The sequence below is a fragment of the Microtus pennsylvanicus genome, chromosome 1, assembly GCF_037038515.1.
Source record: "Microtus pennsylvanicus isolate mMicPen1 chromosome 1, mMicPen1.hap1, whole genome shotgun sequence".
Classification (NCBI taxonomy): Eukaryota; Metazoa; Chordata; class Mammalia; order Rodentia; family Cricetidae; genus Microtus; species Microtus pennsylvanicus.
In genome coordinates, this window is record NC_134579.1 from 40,213,269 (window position 1) to 40,235,666 (window position 22,398).

At 46.8% G+C, this 22,398-nt stretch overlaps 1 protein-coding gene across 1 annotated transcript in view; it reads left to right on the top strand.

The window, feature by feature from the left end:
• Window positions 1–21,983, top strand: part of Fstl1 (follistatin like 1) — a 56,431-nt gene extending 34,448 nt beyond the window's left edge. The window contains exons 3-11 of the mRNA XM_075962394.1: window positions 4,298–4,402; window positions 7,935–8,064; window positions 9,086–9,118; window positions 10,524–10,654; window positions 13,881–13,999; window positions 15,173–15,285; window positions 15,580–15,690; window positions 17,982–18,058; window positions 19,668–21,983. Coding sequence (XP_075818509.1) covers window positions 4,298–4,402; window positions 7,935–8,064; window positions 9,086–9,118; window positions 10,524–10,654; window positions 13,881–13,999; window positions 15,173–15,285; window positions 15,580–15,690; window positions 17,982–18,058; window positions 19,668–19,712 — 864 coding nt within the window. The 3' untranslated portion in view covers window positions 19,713–21,983. The remainder of the gene's footprint in view (window positions 1–4,297; window positions 4,403–7,934; window positions 8,065–9,085; window positions 9,119–10,523; window positions 10,655–13,880; window positions 14,000–15,172; window positions 15,286–15,579; window positions 15,691–17,981; window positions 18,059–19,667) is intronic.
• Window positions 21,984–22,398: the final 415 nt, after the last annotated feature.

Sequence of the window (22,398 nt, forward strand, 5' to 3'; positions counted from 1 at the left end):
ACACAAGCTGAGGTCACCCGAGAGGAAGGAACCTCATTGAGAAACCATAGATCAAGCTGTAGGCAAGCCTGTAGGGCATTTTCTTAATTAGTGATTGATGGGAGGGGAGGCTGCTTGTGTAGGAGGTGACACCCCTGGGCTGGAGGTCCTGGGTTCTATAAGAAAGCAGGCTGAGCATGCCCTAAGGAGCTAGCCAGTAAGCAGCACCCCTCTGTTGCCTCTGCATCAGCTCTGGCCTCCATGCTCCTGTTCTGACCCTTGAGAATAAACAGTGATGTGGAAGTTTAAGCCAAATTAACCCTTTCCTCTCCAAGTTGCATTTGGTCATGGTGTTTCATCACAGTAATAGTAACCCTAACTAAGACAGAGGCAGATATTTTGTTGCTGTTGCTTAGGGGGTTTTTTTTGTTTGTTTGTTTTTGTTTTTTGTAGTTTGGGATTTATTTGTTGTTGTTTTAGTATCTTGTTATGTAGCCCACTTGGGACCTCAGTGTCTTCCCGCCTCAGCCTCAGGTGCTGGGATGAGAGGCATATGCCTCCCCATTCAGATGGCTTGTTGGCTTTTAAAGCTATGTTTGGGTGTTCATGCTTCAAGAGCACACCTCCAGTCACGCACAGTGTCTGTTCACACTTTTATGGACATGCTGGAGACCTTGCACAGCGACCCTGCAAGAGCCAGTGTGGCTAACTATCCCTAAAGTCACTACGGTTGATGACGGTGCAACAGTTCTATAGCCATCCCTGTACCAGGCCTCAAAACTGGCCCCTTTGCCCTCAGCGCCCTCCCTCGGCCCTACCAGAGAAGGGACCATGGAGACCCAGGGACCCGGTCAACTTGTGTTCCTTCTCTGACTTGCCCGTCACCAGTGCTGCTGCATGGAGCTTTTCTGAATCTCAAACATCCCTGCATCTGTTACATGCAACTGAAAGACACACAGACAGATGGTGAGGAAGAAGTCTACAGTGCTTTGCTCAGCTGTAGGTACTGAGTTAGCCTTAGACTTTCCAAGTGGAATCAGCCACTCTGCAGAAGCTCTGACCCCAAAGAAGTTTCCAGAAGCCTTGGGATTGGCTCTGACACTCCGGGGCTTAAAGGACAGCTCTGAATAGCACAGAGACAACACTTCTAGGGAGAGAATGCCCTTCATCGTTGACCTTGATTTCTGCAGTCAAGCACACCTGTGAGTGAGGAGAGGAAGGGCACTGAGTGCCCCAGGAGGGACGGCCGCCCCAGACTGGCAGCTCCTTCTGCCCATGTCCCTGTCTGTCTTCCTCTTCTCCCTCATTCCTGCAATTCTCACTAGGGGGACGGAGCTGGGTAGAGCTGCAGCCAGGAAGGCTCTTCTGCATTGCGGCTCTGAGCTGTGTGAGACAAAGAGAGAGATTGCCACCTATTGACAGACACGTCACCTGCAAAGAGAAGGCTTGTGTAACTGGGGCCCCTCCCCCCATCGCTGTGCCCTGTCAAAGGCCCTCCAGGGACCTTTGTGTTTTCCATCCTGCCGGCCTTGCCCTCAGCAGCGCCTTCCACAGTAGGTGAGGACAGGGAAGAACGGGGCAGTGACAGTCCAAGGTGACGGTGAGAGCTGTGCAGCTGGAAAACTGAAAATAAACCACCCACTGTAGTGACAGCCACTGCCTGTCGCGAAGCACACAGCCTGTCCCTTTTAATTCTCAACGCAGTTCCAACCATCCGTGGTGCGTGTTTGCACCCAAGGAGACGGGTTTCAAGAGACTGCCCTGCTCATGACCATGACCGCGGCAGATACGGAAGAGCGTTGGCTATGAGAGTCGGGTATCGGATCTCAATGCCGAATGCACTCAGCCCCGTCTCCTCACACCTCCTATTGTAGCACCCATGTTCCTACTCTAAGTTCCCTAACCAAGTCATGTGGATGTAAAAATAAACCAAACGTGGAAGAATTGTTTCCCTTTGGTTGGAGGAAGATCCACCTCGGTTGCTTTTTGTTCCTGGGCCTCTAAGGTCAGCTTCCTCACCTGTAAAATGGGATGACGTGACATCAGGATTAGGGACTTACAGAGCTTAATGACATCAGGGTTAGGGACTTACAGAGTTTAAGTAGCTTGGGCACGTTGCAGGATGCCAGGTGTTTATGAATGGGTGATTAGGCACCCGTGCGCTGAATACAGGGTCCTCTCTCTTTGGTTTTAGGACTTTAGGCAAATTATTTGAACTTTTGGAGCCTCAATTTCCTCATTTGTAAAATGGGACTAATAATAGCCATGCAATAAGGTGAAATCATGTGTATGGAAACATTTTGCAAGTTTTGATTGCCCTCTTCAAATATTAGTTGTTACGCTGTAAGAAAAAGGTATTCTCCAAACGTAGCTTTGAGAACTGCTTCTGCAAGCGACTTGGGTTGAATTCAGGCTCCACAGATCAGCTTTTATTTGTATTATTCACCAAAAAAGCAGTGAGGTGAGATAACTCAGTGGGTAAAGGCACTTGTGGCCAAGCCTGACAACTGAGTTTGATCCCTGGAACTGGCCAGATGGAGAGAGAGACCCCACGCCCGTAAGTTGTCTTATGACTTCCACACATACCTTGGCAGGTGCACCCTCCGGGACACAACAGATACACAATAACCATACACACGAGACAAAGTGCTCTGAACGCTGCTGGTCTTCTAAGCTGTTCCCATTGATCACACTTTTTTATACTCTATTTACTCCTGTTTCACAGATGAGGAAATAAGTGGCTAGAAGAACCAGGGGGACTAATTTGGGACATGCGGGGAACACTTGGAGTGCAGACACATGCCCAAGCTCTGCCGTGTGCGTTTGTGCATAGTGCTCATTTCGTGGACCCACGGGTTAGAGTCAGGGAAGGGAAGAGGCACCCGAGTTATTTTACAACAAGCAGCAATCGCTTTTCTTCTCCCTTCTAGCTTTGCTTTATGCTCCGAGGTCCAGCGCCCACAAAACATCTGGATTTTTATCTACCCCACTCCCCACCCCACCCAGTTTAGGAAACAGACATCTAAATCCATTCTTCCAACCTTTGAGAATTACTTCCTCTTTTCTTCACTGTTTGCCAGCTTTTTTGAATTCTCCTTAGCAACATAAAAAGGAGGGGAGAGTTTAGCAACAGCATGTAAACCAATGAGATGTGAAAATGCAAATGAGCTATAGACCAATGAGAACCCTGCATGGCAGGCAAGCTGGCTTATGGGAGAAAAGAAAAGCCTGGAGTTTGCAAAGTAGCCTCCAGGTGGCAGCAGAGCAGTTATTTTGGACCTGTCTCACGGCTCTCAAACCTCTACTCTTTTGGGGTTTTGTTTTTGGTTTTTGACCTGTTCTTGGTTCCCCGGTTAAGATATATTCTGCTACAGACGTGAGGGTTTGAGTCCTTTAGATAACACGGTAGGCGTGGGCTAGAAGCGTGGACTTTGTTTTAACCCCAATCATTCGTAGGCTTCTTCCATCTTTGTTTTGTAGCCAGCTCCAGCCCAGCAGGCTTAGGCGGGAAAGCCTGTAGCAAATCCCGTTTTCTGTTCAGACACCACTGTGGGGTGCGTGGTGAAAGAGGGAGGGCTGGCCCTCTACCACCAGGGAAAGAAACTAAAAGAATGTGCCACCAACAAATCGTGCCTATCAAAGCTCCCATTTTCATGGGGGCATACAGACCTTCCTTTCCTTGGAGTTCTGTTACATCTGTCTGAACAGCAAGAGGCTGTGGGCTCTTCTGCTCTCTTTCGGTTGCTTTGGTCCTCTTTATATTGTAGCCTGAGCATGCACAGTGGCTGAATATCAAACAATAGCATGTCCACGTTTTAGCCATCCTTCTCCTGCCCCTTGAAATGGTATTGCTGTAAACACCTCTTGGTGTTCGGATGTCTGAATGCATCTTCAGTGTTGCCATTTCTTCCTGGCTAAGTCTTCTCATCCTTAAAGATGGAATCTTCAGAAAGTCTCTCCCGATTCTCTCATACACAGTTGCTCCCTGGAGCTCCCACTGTGACACTTCCATATTTGTGTCCTAAGTGCTTCCTCTCTGGGAGCCACAGAGCTCAGGAGACCAAAGCCCTTTGTGTCTCAGCCTTGGCACAGTGCATTTTTTTAAAGGAGGAAGAAAGCAAGAAAGTCATTCTTGCTTTGCTCTTAGAAGAACAATCTGGGGTTCCCAAACCTGAGCTGGAACAATGCCTGTGATGTTGGTGCGGGTTAGTGGAGGACAACGTCAGGGAGACAAGCCTGAAAGGTCGTGGCCAACATTGTTTCATCCTGTAGTGGGCTTGTCTCAGTAATATGGCTCCCTTTATGATCTGTGTTTTAGGAAGAACCAAGGAGCAAATCCAAGATCTGCGCCAATGTGTTCTGTGGAGCTGGCCGGGAGTGTGCAGTCACAGAGAAGGGGGAGCCCACGTGCCTCTGCATTGAGGTAGGTCCTGATGGCAGCTGTGGGGGGCAGTGACTGGAAGGTTCCAGGAATCCCATCATTTCTATAAACACGCAACTTGTCTGTTCTAAAGGCACAAGGAAGACTTCCCCTAGGGTTAAGAGTGAAACTTCTGGTTTTTAAATTAAATTTTAAAAGAGATAGTGTTTCATATATTTTTAAAAAAAAGTTTAGGGAGGCTAGGGAGCTAGCTTAGCAGGAAACATGCTTGCCGTATTATGTTCAGAGCCTCGGGACCTACACAGATCTCTGGGGTGGCAGCAGCAGTCTGTGACCCCAGCACTGGAGGCAAGGGGCAAATCCATAGAGAGCACTGACCGGTCGGTCATTCTAGCCAAATCATGAGCTCCAGGCATAGTGAGAACTCTGTCTCAGAAAATCATACAGAGAACCAAGGACGATACTCAATGTGGACCTCTGGCCAATATACGTGTGCGTGCGTGCGTGCGTGCGTGTGTGTGTGTGTGTGTGTGTGTGTGTGTGTGCATGTGTGCATGCTTGCACATATGATACATATATCTGGAATTGGAACCACTTTAGATGTCTCCAGCAGATGAACAGATGCTGAAAATGTGGTCCATATCCACAATGAAACATTATTCAGCTGTAAAGAAAAAATTGTGTTTGTAGAAAATAGGTGGACCTGGAAGGTGATATTTAAGAGAGGTGATGCAAACTCAGAGAGAAAGACAGAACACGTGTTCTCTTGTGTGGCTCCTAGACCGCTGTGCAGTGTAAAGAGGTAAAGGGTGGGTGTAGCCTCAAAGGTGAAAATGGGCTTGAGAGACCGCGGTTACAGGTGGGGAAGCATGGAATGTGGACCCAAGGTCACGTGAGTCACGAAAGAGGATGTACTTAAACATTTGTGTCTAGTTTCAAATCTGTCAGAGTTTCTGTCTTTTGAGGTTTTGGGTTGTTTCTCATGCTGGAGGTTGAAGCTCGACTTTCTAGGTGTGAAGTAACAAGAACTTCTAAGCGTTCCCTAGGAATCTAGTGTTAGTCCTTTGAGGCAACGATGGCAAAGCTGAGCTGTCTTTAATTCCACTGACCACTGGTGTAGCAGGAAGCAGCCACACCCCGTCTGACACACACCGTTAATCCCAGCACTTGAGAGGCAGAGGCAGGCAGATCTCTGTGAGTTCGAGGCCAGCCTGCTCTATAAGAACTAGTTCCAGGACAGGCTCCAAAGCTACAGAAAAACCCTGTCTTGAAAAAAAAAAATTAAAAATTAAAAAAAAATCTACCCAGTCACCCCACTGTAGTGTTATTTAATATGTAAAGTGTATTGAAATTATATATGGTATTAAATTTAAAATTTTTTTCTTCAAATTAGAAATTACAATTGCTTTATGTCTCAAATAGGGTAGATGTTTAGACATTTGTGCTACCAAAATCTCGGTTCTCCTTAGTCTGAGGCAGCTGGCATTAGCAGCGTTTCTAAACACCAACCTTCCCCTGTTTCATACAAAGTACTATTTCCACACATCCGTGTGTGCAGTTTGTACTCTGCAGGCTGTGGTATGCCATGGCCGCCTCTCGAATCAACACGGATTTGACCTTTCATCAGACATCGAATAATATTTAACGTGATGTAACTTTATTCACTCGTTTCCTTGACGACGAGTGTGTTAGTGGTTCTCTGGGGTCTTTGCTGCCACAGCAACAGCATCCTTTTGCCAATACCCTTTATTTCTTAGAACTGGGGGCTGCTGGGTCAAAGAATATGCAAATTTTTAAATTATCAGACAGAATGTGGACTTTGAAGTTACGTTTTTAAATGGCATTTGGAAGTCAAAATGAGCCTCTGAGAAATAGGCAAGACTTTAATTTTCATTCTTGATGTGGATGTAAATAACACAGGCCATGGGCTTTTCCGTCCTCCCTTCTGTCAAGCCACTCCATACCCTGGAAATGGGCTCTTCTGTAGATAATACCCTGTTAATCCCTGGACCCTGATTCACTACATCTGAAGGGAAAGTGTACCAACTTCCTAAAACCTGGTCCTGCTAGGATCCCTTCACCCTGGCCGTCTGCACCAGAAGGACACTGACCACCATGTGGTGGCATAAATCAGACTCTAAGCAGAGTCTCTGCTTGTCCACAGATAGTCATGGGATTTTGAGCAAACGAATTCTCAGGAGTTGCTGTAAAGATGAGCCCATGTTGGTTTTGTCCAGCACCCGAAACAGCAAGCACTCCATAGTGAATGTGGGCTGATGAATAAACGAAGCTCACCTTTCTTGCCTTGGGGATGCTCATGTATAAAATGGAGGGGTGGGACTTCTTTCCTGCTCAGGAAGGGCATGCAACCGTTTTAACATCTGTCCTCTTGTCTCTGTGCCTTTAGCAGCCCTAGCCGGCCTGCAAGCCAGATGAACTTTATTCCATATTTCTGTCCATAATGATTTCCTGTTGTCTTTCACCCCTACTGCCAGCCGTACAACAGTGGTTGTGAAACTAGGCCAAAAGCTCAATGACTCCCAAACGCTGAGGAGAATATGAAATCCTTGTAATTTGGCTCTGGAAAAATCAGGTTGTGTGTGTATGTTTGTATGTACGTGTGTGTGCGTGCGTGTGTGCATGCATGTGTGTGTGTTTGTGTATATGTGTGTGTGCGTGTGTGCATGCATATGTGTGTGTTTGTGTGTACGTGTGTGTGCGTGCGTGTGTGCATGCATGTGTGTGTTTGTGTGTACGTGCGTGCGTGCGTGTGTGCATGCATATGTGTGTGTTTGTGTGTACGTGTGTGTGCGTGCGTGCGTGTGTGCATGCATGTGTGTGTTTGTGTGTACGTGTGTGCGTGCGTGTGTGCATGCATGTGTGTGTGTTTGTGTGTACGTGTGTGTGCGTGCGTGTACGAGTACATTTGCGCATTAAGTTTCCATGTTCCCAACTCTCAGCTCTGCTCTTCTGTGTCATGGAAACTAGGATTAGTTCATTTCTGTTTCCGTAACAAAATGCCTGAGCTGAGCACTTTAAATCATATAGAAGTATACTTCTCACAGTGTTGGAAGCTGTGGCATGCAAGATCAAAACAAATTCATTTAATGTCTGGTGAGGCCTGGTCTCCGCTTGCAAAGGAACCGTTGAACACAGCGTTCTCACATGGCAAATGGGAAAAGGGCCAAAGGGTCCAATGCTGTGTAAAATCTCTTTTGCAACCTTAATTCATAACTCGTTCATGAGGAAGGAGCTCTGGTGACTTCATCTCCTGAAAGCACAGCCTCTTTGTGCTGTTGCATTGGGGATACATATGTGCAATCAAGTATTTCGGCCACAGGAGGGTGTTTGTGTACTCGCAAGTTGGCAGTGAACCAGGATGCACAGAGAGACGTGGAGAACTCGGGGTAACAGGATGCCTGTTGTAGCAAGTGGAGTAGAGTCAGTGGTGGTGACCAGAGCTGGGGTTCCCTGGGCCCTGGTGGCGTACATGCTCCATCTCTGTTGATGGCTGTGTGAGTGCATGTTCTCGCCTGCGAGGCTGCACAGACATCCTCCATCCCATCTGTTTCAGCAATGCAAACCTCACAAGAGGCCTGTGTGCGGCAGTAATGGCAAGACCTACCTCAACCACTGTGAACTTCACAGAGACGCCTGCCTCACTGGATCCAAGATCCAGGTGGATTATGACGGACACTGCAAAGGTAAGGCCTGCTGTCCTTGCTGAAGGGCAGGGCTTGTGACAGGGGGACAGAGACGGAAACCAGAGCAGTGTGGCCTGGCTGACCACACAACCGTTTGGAGATGCTCCTGCCTGACCTTCAGGAGCCTGCTAGGTTTGACCTGGCTGACTGGGGCCTTCCCCTCTGCTTCCTGCTTCAGACCAGGGTCTGCTCTCAGCATCGCCTGCAGCCAGAGAGTAAACTATTGACTGTATCAATAGTCAACAATGGTAAAAATGGTCCTTAAAAGACTTCCACCCCTTTTAGAAAAAGTAGATCAGTTTCTCCTTTTCCTGCTTTTAAAATGTGGGCTTTTCTAGCCTCATAATATGCTTCCCTTGTTTCCCTTCTTATCATATTGACCAGCTGGAAAGATGGATTCCCAAGCGTGGTTGCTTGTCACCAGGCCTTTCCAAGTGTAGAGCCTGCCCAGCCGTTCCGTCTTTGGCTTTCCCTGGAAAAACATGAAGATTTATCCCAGACACCAGTCTCCTCTCTCCCCTGTACAAAATTAATCTCTATATGAAGTTTTGAAATCTCAGCCCAGTAGGAAGAAATATAAATTTAAAAAGGTAATTCAGTGTCTGCAAGCAGGAAGGATCCCAATCCTTAGATCCTACAAGAAAGACAAGGATGTAAGAATTATGACAGGGTGGGGGCTGGAGAGATGGCTTAGTGGTTAAGCACACTGGCTGTTCTTCCAGAGGACCTGGGTTCAGTTCCCAGCACCCACATGGTAGCTAGCAACCAACTGTAACTCCAGTTCCAGGAGATCCAATGCCCTCTTCTGACCTGCAGGTACCAGGGATGCACAACAGTGCACAGACAGATGCAGGCAAAACACCATGCACATAAAATAAATATAAATAAATCTTAATTTAAAAAAAAAAGAATTTAAGGCAAAGTGATGTCAATGTTACAAGACTTCACAGTTTAATCCTAAAATCCTCAGCATATCCTTTTATCTTTCACTTAGTATTACAAATCTCCTTTTGTCTTGCAGAAAAGAAGTCTGTGAGTCCCTCTGCCAGCCCGAGTAAGTACCTGACCTCGCTTTAGTGTGTGTTCATCTTGGGGAGGAGCCTTATCACAAGAGGAAGTGTCTTGTCTTCCGCAGTCCCCGCTGGGCTGCCAGGGTCATCTATGGGGTCAGGACTTTTGATCCAGAGCCTGTCTGAGCGCAACACAGCTCAGTAAAACCATGAGGCTGCATTTTTAAACCTTCATTTGTTTTAGTGTCTGCCAATCAAAGAGGCTGTTTGGGTCTAAATGTTGGCTGTTCTGAATTTTTGCTAAGTGGTGAGTCCTGTAGGGACAGCAAGTGAGCCCTTCTTTTGGGGCCTTGTAAGACACGCTCATGTCGTGGGCCCAGAGAAATCAGAAGACACGGCTACTTTTGTAAGAGGAGAGTAGGAAATGCCAGCACAGCAACTGCCGTTGCTTTCTATCAAGATGCATCAAAATCTCAACGTGGCTTCCACGCCCGGGCCTCACAGTGATCCTGCAGGTCTCACTGTGGTTGCCTTAGAGCGACGATTTAAAGGCTCATGGGATCGAGTCAGCTCCTAAATCGCGCAGCTAGGAAGGACAAACTGGGAAATGCCCATATGCTCACCCCTGGCCCTGTGCCCTCGCCAGGTCCTAGCATATGCTGTCCTCCAGGAATTTCCTTTGGCCGGAGCCGTCTCCTCCCTGCTTCTCTACCATGACTCAAACAGAGGCCCAGAGCAGGGCTGAGGCGTGGCCCGTCCTTGTTTTCTCTTGTTTATAACAACGGGTGTTGGGAGAATGTTTTGAAAGGCACAGTAGGTGAGAAAGGGAGGATAAGAACAATCCAGCAGCATGAATAACGCACATTTTCATTTATTGATCTGTTAGGATGTTCAGCTCATCTCAGAACCAAGAGAACTACTTTAGATTTTTTCCCCCATGTCCCATAACGTTCATAAAAAAGTCCTTTATTTTTTTCTTCCTTATTTTTTCTTAAATAACAATTCCTCTGTTTCACCATAGTTTCAAGTTTCTAGTCCAGTGCTTCTCCACCTTCCTAATGCTGTGACCCTTTAATACAGTCCCTCATGTTGTGCTGACCCCCAACCATATAATTCATTTTGTTGCTACTTTGTTGCTGTGATTTTGCTACTGTTATGTACCAAGATACATTGTAATGTCAATATCTGTTATGCAGGATATCTGATGTGCAACCCCTAGGGGGTTGAGGTCCGTAGGTTGGGAACCACTGTTCTAACCTTTATTGGTGTTTTACGTACTGAGCGTGACTACTGGGGTAGACACATTTCTGTACTCTGGGTGCGATAAGGGAAGACTGAATCGGATGACGCATTCAGAACTGAGTGGCACTCTGGGCAATGGGTGCTGATGACCCCAGGGTTCTCTGCCTCACCCCCACCTCACGCCCCCACCCCCCACTGCCCCCACAGTTGTCTGCTATCAAGCTAACCGCGATGAACTCCGGCGTCGCATCATCCAATGGCTGGAGGCTGAGATCATTCCAGATGGCTGGTTCTCGAAAGGCAGCAACTACAGTGAGATCCTGGACAAGTACTTTAAGGTACCCAGCACTGGGGTCAACCAGCCATGTTCAGTCCTGGAGAAAGCGGGATTTCCTCCTCCCCATTTGTGGCTTTCAGGAGACCCTAAGTGCGCCCTTATCACCAGGTCTTATTATGGAGTTGTGAAAGTTGTCTAGCGACCTCCTTGACCGGTGAGTGGCAAGCAGTTGACCTTTGGGATCCATGCATGTGCTGTTCCTCTTGAGCATTTAAAACCACCAAAGGCTCGAGGAGCTGCCATGGGAAACATGGCCAGGCTTTCTCCTGCCCTGTGTAACTCTTTGGAAGCTGGTACAGAGAGCTTTCTGGTACACCAGACCCACTTTGGCCATTCACAGTGCTTCAGCTGAGAAGAGTCAAGGAACACGTGGGCCTGGAGATTGTTCCAGGATCCAAGTACTGCTGTTTTCTACCATATTAGTAGAAGAGAGAGACAGAGTTCCATGTGGAGACCCAGAAAGAACTGCTTTTGAAGGGGAATGAGTGAGGGGATAAATCATCAGCAGTGGGTATGGGGATCACACATGAGGATCATTCCGGAGCCTTGAGAGTCATTGGGAGAAGTAGTTAAGGGGCATTCTCCTCGCTAACTGACAAGAACATAGACCCGCACCCATGGTATTCCAGACACACAAACCACACACACACCCGTCCCAGACACTTCTTACACTCAGCCCACATTCAGGTACCACATTCCCATGGGAGCACCAAGCCCTGTGCTTTCAAGATGCTCATATAAGGTCAGTGCCTTGGATGCTCACTCCAGGGCGTGCTCACAAAGTCTGCTGTCCCAACAGCTAGCCAGCCATGCAAGGAACTTCCCGGGAGCTCTCGGGCCACACAAATACATTTAACACCATCCTAATCTGGATTCTTTAGCTGGCATTGTGGATACCCACAGATGAAGAGATGCTGGGCTGAAATGAGTTTTTGATTATTTAAGGCATCTCCTGTATTATTCTTATTAGATAGAAGTTTTTTCCCACTACGGCAGAGATTTAAACTCTGGGATTCTAGTTTTCATCTTACACTGGAGAGAAAACATGGCTCTTCCCACTCGGAAGTGTCTCAGCCATTCCCATGTGACAGCACTGAAGATGTGGGTGAGTCCTCTTCTAGAGAAAACGCCATCACTTTGCTGAGCAGGGGAACAGACAGGAGCAGGAAGAAACATAAAATGACTCGGGCCTGGCTGGCCACCAAGGCTGATGACCTGCACTCAGTACCCAGGACCCACAGGGCAGAAGAAAACTAACTCTTGGAAATTGTCCTTTGCCCTCCACACACATGTTATGGCATGACACCCCCACATACACACACCTACATACACAACAAATAAATATAATTTTAAATTTTTTAAAGAAAATGGTTTTTTTCCAAGCATTTACTGTATCCCGTCCTTACAGCATGGAGCTGTTGGCCACAGGACACTAATTCCAAAGGGCCACTTGGGATCTTGTAACCATTTGTAGATGACAGATGGCCTCAGGCACTTATGATACCTCTATTAAATTTGATTGCCAAGTACCCAGGCCACTGTACCACTCAACACATCTCCTTGTCAATAGGCAGTAACAACCTTACAGGCTCCTAGCAAAAAGAAGGAAGGAAGGAAGGAAGGAAGGAAGGAAGGAAGGAAGGAAGGAAGGAAGGAAGGAAGGAAGGAAGGAAGGCCACTTGGAAAAAGAGCTTTTTCTGGAGCTATCTCCCATCTCAGAAAGCTTCCTCCCAGCTTACAAGCACAAAGCTCCTCTTCCAAGACATCTAAGGGAGATGCTGTCCTACCAGGCCCATAGCTGCTGTAGGAGAGAGCCAATGTCTCAGACCTCTCTGTGCCAGAGACTTGTTCTCCAGCCCAGCTGGCTTTCCTCACATGCTGAATGACGAATCCAATCAATTCAAGTAAGGCCCACCCTGCCTTTCCTGTTCCAATGATCCAGTCACCATTTCTTTGATGAACTCCATACAGAATAGAAGGGGAGCCTGGTAGGGAGACCCTTTCATACCAGTCTGTTCATACCTTGTGACACTAGACGGGAGACTCTTAGAAAACGGGACCTCTGGAGCCAGCCTTCTTCCCTCCTTGACCCCAGTGCCGTATTCCCCATTGCTCCAGCTGCTTTATATGAGCGAATGCCTGGTTCAACCCCATCTCTTCTGAACACAGTTGACTTACAAATAAAATTCCCTAGTACGTGTCTCCAGATATTCCTCTTCCTTCCTTCTAGAGCCACACAATCAAAACTGAAAAAAATATTTCTGACCCAGAAACAGAGCTACAGACAAGCATGCAGATGTAGCAAGCCTTGGTGGAGGGTTAGTTGAATCAGCTATGCTGGTTCTGGCCAGAGATTGAGATGCCACTGGACATAATGCTATTTCTGGGCAGGTACCAGACTTAAGGGATGAGACTGAAAGGAGGTGGGATGCCCCCTTTTTCAGGCCTGCATCCTGGTTCCCTGATAGTTAAAGTGTACACCCGAAGCACTGACTTTTGAGAGCCAGCTGGACTGTCCAGAGTGCCCAGGCAGTGGCTGTGTACCTACTACAGGACCCTTCCTTTCCCTCTGTTGCTTCTGTCGTGAGACAGGGGACGTGGTTTGCTCTAGTTGTACTCAGCAACATTCTAGAGTTGTCGGAATGCTCCCTCTCTGATCAAGCTTTCTGAATTGTGCACATTTAATTAGTCAAAAACCTCACAAGTGGAATTATGGGAGATTTCCTGAGGGCAAGGGTATGGTGAGTGCATAAAGAATGTCTCAGACCTGTTCCTGGGACTCTCAGGACAACAGTGACAAACAGGTCCCAAGCAAAGATGTGTCCCCTTGTGTTAGTTACCCTCACTGTATATGCCATGACACGTGGCCGTCCTGAGAGAACAGTTGGCTTCATTTCTCCCCCTGCCCAGGAGTCTAGACAGACATTTCTTCCAGACTCTTCTTCACAGTGTAAGGAGCCAACTTGAAAGTAGCAGGATCCCATACTGAAAGAAACCCCCTGATGGCTTCTGTTCGGGCACTTTTACTTGCTCACCTTGAGTACCACTTCCTAGTTTGGGTGCCCACTGATCTGAGCCACTAATTCCTACTGTAGTTCCTTGTGGCTAGTTGAGGACAGGGTTAGAGTGTAATAAGAATAGGCTGAGCTGAGCAGTTAGGCCAGGGGACACACCATAAAACTGGGGCTTTCTAAACTCTCCTGAGAGATCTCTTCATCTCCCTCTAGAACTTTGATAACGGTGACTCTCGCCTGGACTCCAGCGAATTCCTGAAATTCGTGGAGCAGAATGAAACAGCCATCAACATCACCACTTATGCTGATCAGGAGAACAACAAGCTGCTCAGGTAGGGATTGAGGGCCTGGCCATAACCCAGGGAAGGGTGCAGGGGGACGGGGGCTTGAACCTCTTCCACCAGCACTTCCACTACCCGTGCCGGTGTGAAAGAAACAGAAAAGTAGGATTTCTCTCCTGATCTAGTCTGGAGACGTTATAGAACTGAGATATCCAACAACATTGGTATCCGGTCAATCAGTTATTGTTTGGGGTCAGAACTTGCAAGAAGAAAAGACTGTCATTTTGGAACACATTGTCAAGGGCATACCATTTCCACGTTTCTTCCAAGTGTGGCAACTGATTCTGCCATTGATCTTCTGATGGAACCGTATTAATGTAGTCTCTAATTGTAAACTAAAATCATTTCATCCCTAGTGTTTAAAATGACCAGTGCTGTTCCATTTAGCATGTCCCAATTGTTATGAGTGTATGTCCTTCTTTTCGTATTAGCTTAGAATAAATATTAATAAACAAAGAAGTTTCTGGCATGGTACTAGTACATTGGGAAGGTTGCCTCTCTTTTGTCCAAAACAAGCTCAAAGTGCAGCTTCTTTGAATCTTTCTAACCATAGTCCTGGACCTTAAGGAATAGATAGCCACTCATATTTTGGTTACCTGGATTTTGATCATTTGATAATTTCGATGTTTGACCCTCAAAACATTCCAGTTGGGGAAGGACTTTTCTCCCTACCTTTAGAGGTGGGAACATAAACTCAGAAAAGATTGAGTTTATGTTCAGGGACATTTGAGTAGGAAGTGGCTGAGCCCCAGGGCCCAAGTCTTAGTCAGCCGAGGGGGTGATGGAGCCAAGGTTCTATAAAACTTCTAAAACAACTCCTTTTAGAATGGTGATGGTGGTGATGCTGGCTTGAATTTCATTTTCTTTCAAGTCCTGTGTTCCTTTTCACGCCATCTGTCATCTGTCTTCTGCTTTGGTTTTACGACTGGTTGAAGTGACAGTCATACCATGGGAAAAGCCTCTGTGATGTGAGATCCAGTCAAATAAGCTAAAGGTCGGGTAACTGGGTGATGGCGTGACAGACAGGTCAAGGAGGAGAGAAGTGTTTTCAGTGAGCAGCCATCTCGCCTGGGGCTCCAGGTTCTGTGAGCCTCGTGCTTGCTTCCTTTCCTAGGGAAGAAGCCGCAGCCTTGTGGATGACATTTCCCTTGTGTTGTGTTTCAGAGGACTCTGCGTCGACGCTCTCATTGAGCTGTCTGATGAGGATGCTGACTGGAAACTCAACTTCCAGGAGTTCCTCAAGTGCCTCAACCCGTCCTTCAACCCTCCTGAGAAGAGTATGCCTGAGCCAGAAACTGAGTGTTGGTGGGGCTGGGAGGGTTACAGGGAAAGAAAGGTGCAGCCAGAACTAACTGGTACCCAAGATAACTAGCCCCCATGCATGGTACTGGGCTGTGCATCCTGTTGTCTCCATGATGGGGGTAATGTCATGAGTTTATGGAGCCTTTGCCATGAGAGACAAGGCAATCCTTGTCTGGGAAGGGGGCCAAGTAGGTGCTCAGCCTGTACCAAAGACACCACCCCGTTCCACCCTCATGTCCCAACTGCTGCCTTTATTTCTGGCCCAACAGAATGTGCCCTTGAGGATGAAACCTACGCAGACGGAGCTGAGACCGAGGTAGACTGTAACCGCTGTGTCTGCTCCTGTGGACACTGGGTCTGCACCGCAATGACCTGTGATGGTGAGCCGTACTTAGGGCAAAAGGGGGGACCGGAGATGTGACCTGCGTGAGAGAAGGTGGCATGGGTATGGTGGGGAAAAGGGGCTGGACGTAAGAAGCAGCCCCACAGCCCCGCTGAGGAGCACTGTTGGTGGATCATGTGTTCCAGGGTCATCAAATGATAGAGAATGGTGACCAATAAATGTCGATATGAGACTGAAATAATCATCACGAAAGAAAACTGTGTGCCAGCACTATCTATCCCGCCACAGTCTTTGCAAATTAACCAACTTAATCCTTCGGATACGGTATATAAAAGAGTCAGGTGGTCAGAAGTCAAAATGACTTAATTTGCCATACCATACAGGAAAAAAAGTAAATGAAAATGTAAAAAAAAATAAATTTAAAAAATGAAAAATTAAGATCATGGAGACAGGGGTAAAATGGGTTGGGGACATATAGGTGTCAGAGTTTGGGAGGCAGAACAGAGGTCAAAGGGTATCTTGGAACCACCCGTGTCCCATCAGAGACCTAAGCTGCAGGGATGCCTACGATCAAGAGGAAACTTACATCAAAGTCAGACCAAAGCAAAGAGCCAGATGAAAGAGAATCAGAGAAGGATATTAAAGCCGGGTCCAGAACTCAGCCACACCGAGTGTGAAAAGAAATGTCAGTTAAAACCAGACTTAAAAGTTACACCTGCACGAATGACCCTGAGGTTATAGTTTAAGAAGTTAACTGAGGCAAGAAAAAGTTGGTACTTAAAATTATGCGCAGAGGGATTGAGTGTGAGAGACACTGGAGACAGCAACCAAAGACCCATGAAACGCTCTAGCCAGGGAGCCCAGACGGGTATAGGTGGAAGCCAGTGTTATCCTAGGTCCAAGTCTGCTTCAGTGTGAGAGAATAGATCCTAACCTAACTATAGGAACAGATGAGAAAGCGGAAGAGACTGTTTAGAGTCAAGAATTTACTGATAGCCAGACACACACACATACACAGTAGCTACGGAAACCATCAGTGGACATCTTTAAACAGGCACCCAGCCTGCCTCAACCAGGAAGCACCCCCAGTTTGTCTCCAACTCCCTTCCATATATCTTAACTACTCTCATTCTCTCTTTGGAAAGAATTCCTCCTCCATTTCTAGAATCTGCGCAGGAGGAGTAAGTGCCCTGACTTAGGGAACCCTAAACACAAACATTGGTAATAAGCCAATCACCGTACATCAGACAGCATACCACTCCCATGAGCCTTTGTCAGTTTCCATGGTCACGCTATGGACTGCACACCCTCCTTGCAGAGAGTTTGGTCTATGGGACCTCAACATGTCTTGGTGTACAGGCTGTGACGTAAGAGGAAATTGAAGAGGCATTTTCAGGCCCATATCTGAAAATGAGCAATATCATCTTAGATCACACATCTCAAAGGCACAAACAAACAGGGGCATTGAGATAACACCAGGAAAGGGCCAGGGCCACGAGAACTGGCTGTGAGGGACAGACAGATGCCAGTGTCTGTTGTTTCCTAACGATAAATGTTGTGTTCAGCAAATGGATTTCTGGGCACTCTCCCAAACCTTCTAGATTGTAATCTACAAAACAAATATCTTGGGGACCTGGGTCAGGTTTTGGCTTTTTGCTTGGTTGTTTGTTTGTGAGTTTTATTGTTTCATTTGGGTTTTTTTTTGGTTGGAATGTTTTGGTTTTTTGTTTTGTTTTGTTACTATTTTTTTTCTTTGTACTTAAGAAATGTTTGTTCCATGTCATAGTTATCAACCCTGAGTGTACAGAACCTTCCAAAAAGCAAAAAGCTTTGGGACCCAGTTACCTCCCACCCCAATCAGTTACATCAAAATGTCTACAGTTGAAAGCCAGGCAATTTAAATGTATTTGTTTGTTTTCCAGTTCTGAGGGGTTGAAAATGGGGGTGGGGGCGCGATTTGCATGCTAGGCAAACCCTCTGCCGATGACCTACATCATGGGTCAGAAATTGCATTTGCAAATGTTCTCTGGGACATTGTGAGTGTGTGGGAACAGTTGAGAATCACTGCCCCAGGGGTGTTTCCTGAGTCAGGACCCCAGTTGTCGCCATTGCTTTTCTATAGGACCAGCCTGTCTTGTGGGTGTGAGTTAAAGAGAACAGCAGAAAAGGAAGCCACAGAATTAGGAGAGGTGGCTTATTTGTATGACACTGGATGCCTTACTGCTCAGAGCGAGGTGGGCGGTTCAGCTCTCCTCCGAGAGTCTGTTAGGTAGAGTCCTCCCTTACTTACCACAGCCCCCACAGCTCTGAACTTTGATTTCCATACAGGAAAGAATCAGAAGGGGACCCAGACCCAGACAGAGGAGCAGAAGACCAGATATGTCCAGGAAATCCAGAAGCACCAGGTGAGCAGCCATGGTGCCGGTTCAAAAGCTGCTGTTTCTTTCGGGCTCTTAATGCCACTCCTTAACAGAGCCCCGCGAAATGAGGGAAACACATGTCGTTTACTACAGTAGATCCCAAAGGATGCTACCGCACCTATACTACCAAACTGTGATATAGACCGTACCCTGAAGGAGTTGCTGTAGGTGAGAGGGGCTGGGGTATCTCTCCAAACCTTCCACAAGCTGTCATCTGAGAGCTGCTACCAGGAAACAATGTTTAGCATGTCCATCCTCCAGCTTGTGTGGGTAGACAGGCAGAGAAAGCCCCGAGGCAGAGATGCAGGTGCAGGCCACAAGAAGGCAGCTGGACATGGAGTACCAGCCGGGCCTGCTGGGCGCCAGCCAATGTTGTCAGCAGTTTCTTAGGGGCAGTTCTGAAACTGAAATCGAATTCCCATGTCGTATAATTTACCCCTTTAAAATATGCAGTTATGCCAGGGAGTGACTGTCAGTGTGTCCCTAAGATTGTCAGCCATTCCCCACTGTCTGTTTCCAGAGTGTTTTAAGTCCCCCCCCAAAAAAAAACCCATGCACACTAGAAACAACTCTTTTCTTCCTTTCCCCCTGTCCCTGGCAATTGCTAACCTAGTTTCTGACGCTGTAGATGGGCCTGGTCTGGGCAGGTCATGTAGCACACTCTTTTCCTCCTGATTTCTTGTACTTAGCATGGTGCTTCTCAGGTTCATGCTTGCAGCATGGATCTACTTCGTTCCTCTTATGTGACTGCCGTTCCACATGCATGGTGTCTTGTGTATGTATCCAGTAGCTGACGAATATTTAGGTGGCTTCTGGCTCTGATGAATGATGCTGCTGTGAGCTTGACTGTATAAGTTCCTGTGGACATGGTTTCACTCCCTATATATTTAGGATTAGAATTCGGGTCATAAAATAACCCTAAGGGGTTGCCAAACTGCTTTGCAAACACCGTTCATTGTATGTCCTCCCCAACAGGTGGCCATTTTCTTCACATCCTTGCCGACATTTGTTACTAGTATTCTTTATTTCGTCTGACCTGCTGGATGCGTAGTGGCATCTCGTTGTGTTTTTATTTGCATTCTTCTAATGCCTAATGTTGTGTCCTTATTGCTGTCTGCACATCTTCTTTGGAGGAATGTGTCAGGCACCGTTGTAAAAGCTGGGACAGTATTGCCCTTGTGTTACAGTTGAAGACGCTAAGGTGTAGATTTCAAAATACTCCCAAGGACACTAGGAAATTTGGACAAGCCAAATTCAAGCCCAGATAGTCTGCCTCTGGGCTTATTGATTTTAGTCATTTTTGTGGGACGTGGTATCCCTTATAGTATCCTTAAATCTGGGACAACAATATCTGATTTGTTTATTTTATAAGATGTTCTTATAGGGTCAGCTCTTAAAGTCAGTAAACTGTTTGACCATGCACAAATTGGACATAGCTTTGTGTTGTTTATCACACAAAGAGGAGCTGTTCAAGTAAGTAACTAAAGTTGCATAATCGTGTGACTATTGATGCTACGGAAAGTCTGGGGCCCCGGATAAATGCCATCAACTTTTTAATATTTGCATAATGATTCTTTCTTCCTCCATCTCAAAGGAAACAGCTGAAAAGACCAAGAAGGTAAACACCAAAGAAATCTAACAAGAAGCACACAGCGCCGTGTCTGGAGCCCAGCGCCTCTTCAGCACTGAGTCCGGTACACATGAGCGTCTGCTGAGATCACCAAACCACCAGTATTTGCTTGTCTGGCAATGAATATTATTTCGTTTGTTTTGCAATGAAGGAAATGAGGGTGCTGGCTAGTGAGGGAAGGCCATGACCTTCATTTCTAGGAGTGCTTGAAGAGAAACTAAAGGGGGCTGTGGGGCCGGAGGTGAGTAAGGCATCTGCATCAGGCTGGCAGAGGAGCAGGCGCGGGTCTGAAGGAACCCTTCCTGGGGTCACAGCAGCTGAGCGGAGGCCACAGGGAAAGCATGTGATGTTGTGGGGAGGACTGAGCTGGCTCTGCTGGAGGAAGGGAGGAGCCCTGCTGCCCCGACCCTGTCACCACTGTCGCATGCCCCTCTTAGTCCCAACAATCACCTGAATACACAGCCGCCCCACTAGTTACCTGTGCCCCTCAGATTTGGATGGAGTTTCCAGGAGGTTGTGTTTAAATGATGCAGATACTTAGTGTACTTCAAGCGCCATGGAGACCTAACCAAAATTTTAAAATACATTTTTTTTTACCAAAGGTGCTATTTCTCTGTAAAAGACTTTTTTTTGCAAGCTGACTTCATTCCTCAATTATTATCATTATATTATTATTGTCATTTTTTTAGTATCTTTTTTTTGACTAGATATTAAGCTTTCGTAATTATTTTTTTCAGTAGTCCTACTGTTTCAAAGGTGAAAGGGGGTGGGGAGCTTTTCTTGGTACAGGGAACTCTGTAGCATAAATGGGCCCTTCCCCTGCCACACACTAGACTGGATGCACCCCAGAGCTGCACCGCCCACCCCTCGCTTCCAGAAGGTCTAAGCTATGTGCCAAGAAGCATGAGATCGATGCCTCAGACAGAAGCCATAGGACGAAGCATCTTCATAGACAGTTGACGAGATCCTTTCAGGTAGCTGGGGTGAGGAATTCATGGGTCAGTCTGCCCAGGAAGAGAGTGTGAAGGAAAACCCCCACCCTTCTCCACATGGTGCACGTGAGTGCGGTCTCTAGTTGAAGTCGGAGATTTCCCCATACAGATGAAGGCAGAAGTTTTCAGATTTGAAAACAGTTGAAAATGAGGACTGAATCTTAGCACAGGGGAAGGTTGGGGAGCGACACACGACTCAGTTATTGTAAGTCCATTCTTTCTTTGGACCTCTGATTCTTTAAATCCCTTATTACCATGTTTCATGTGCACTTAACACCCCCCCACACACAAAAAAAAATGAGACCCTTATCTCATTTGCAAAACTCACTATAGACCCTGCAGATAAAGTATTGAGGTTTTCCTGCACAGGCAACTGCGGAAAGTCGGGATGGAAGTGAAATTCCTCCTGGATAGTTTCCCCGCTCTCTTTCGAAAGGAGACGACTCTTTGTTGCCGAGTGTTCTGAGCTTTTAAGTACCATCCCATTTAAAACCTCTGTGAACTCCTGGTGCAGTCCAGATTTCAACTCCCTCTCCAAGTGCCTTGGAGAACTCACAGCAGCAGCAGCATGCCTTAACCAAAAGTTTTGCCAGTTCTTGGACGTGCTGGGGGAGGGCAGGATTATCAGTTTGCTGAAGGCAAGCAGCTATAGTACCTGGTGACCAGTCATCTTTTGCACAGTGCTTTTCAACCTTGACTATCCCACCCCGAACACTGAATACCCAAGGGCAAGCCCACGTTCCTCTTGCGTCCGCTACTTCTGTATAAATAAGGTGGCTGTTGTCTACACACAATTGATTATGTGGTGCCTAAACCATTCATGAAAAGCTGCTAAGTAGCCTAGTTTGGGGAGCCTTAGGTAGAGCTTGGCATGGGATCAACAAGCAGGATTGCTTCCAGTTTGGTTCTTACAGTCCTCCAGAAGCCTGTAGGCCACGGCTGCAAGCTCCTTGGTCTTTGTGTGTGTGTGTCTTTAATATTCAGAGTCTCTTAAAGATTCAGAGCCCAGGAAGGCCTTCCCATATACAAATGCCAGGACCATGGATGCTACTGTCAGTCTTGGGAAAGCAGGCTCCTCCATCTACAGCCAAGTCCATGTGAACAGTCTGAATTCCTTCGTTATACCCATGATCTAAATGTTAAACTTCAGGAAACAGTTTCAACAGCTTTCTGGTACCCGTGTGATTATGAAAATGAGTTTGAATTTAGTGTGCTTCCATAGTTTCATTTAACTTGTTTTTGTAATTTCTGATTTTTGTTACTATTAATAAATAAAACTAAAATCATAGTTTTGTTGGTTCTCTTATCTCCAATGAAGGCCAAATGAAATTATGAGAGCATTTACGTTTTACCACATAAAAGTAGGTGAGCCTTGGTGGGGGTGATATTAATAAATGATTATTTCCTTCTATTTAATGTTCAACGTTGGACCACCATACGTGGCAACGATAATTTATTCTCATCAGTTCGACCATTTATGAGTTTCCACAATAACTCCTGTCCATAACTTACCAAGGCTGACAGCAACAAAAAACTGTGGCTGTGAAGAAAAGTCTAGAAGGCAGTTTAACAGTCCCATCACAGCTGCCGAGAACAATGGCAGTAGCTTCCGCCATTGGGATCTTTCGCCTCCCCCGGCTCTGGCTTGCAGTACCAAACGTGAGTCCCTGCCTGTGGCATGGGCTTTAAATCCAACCAGAGGG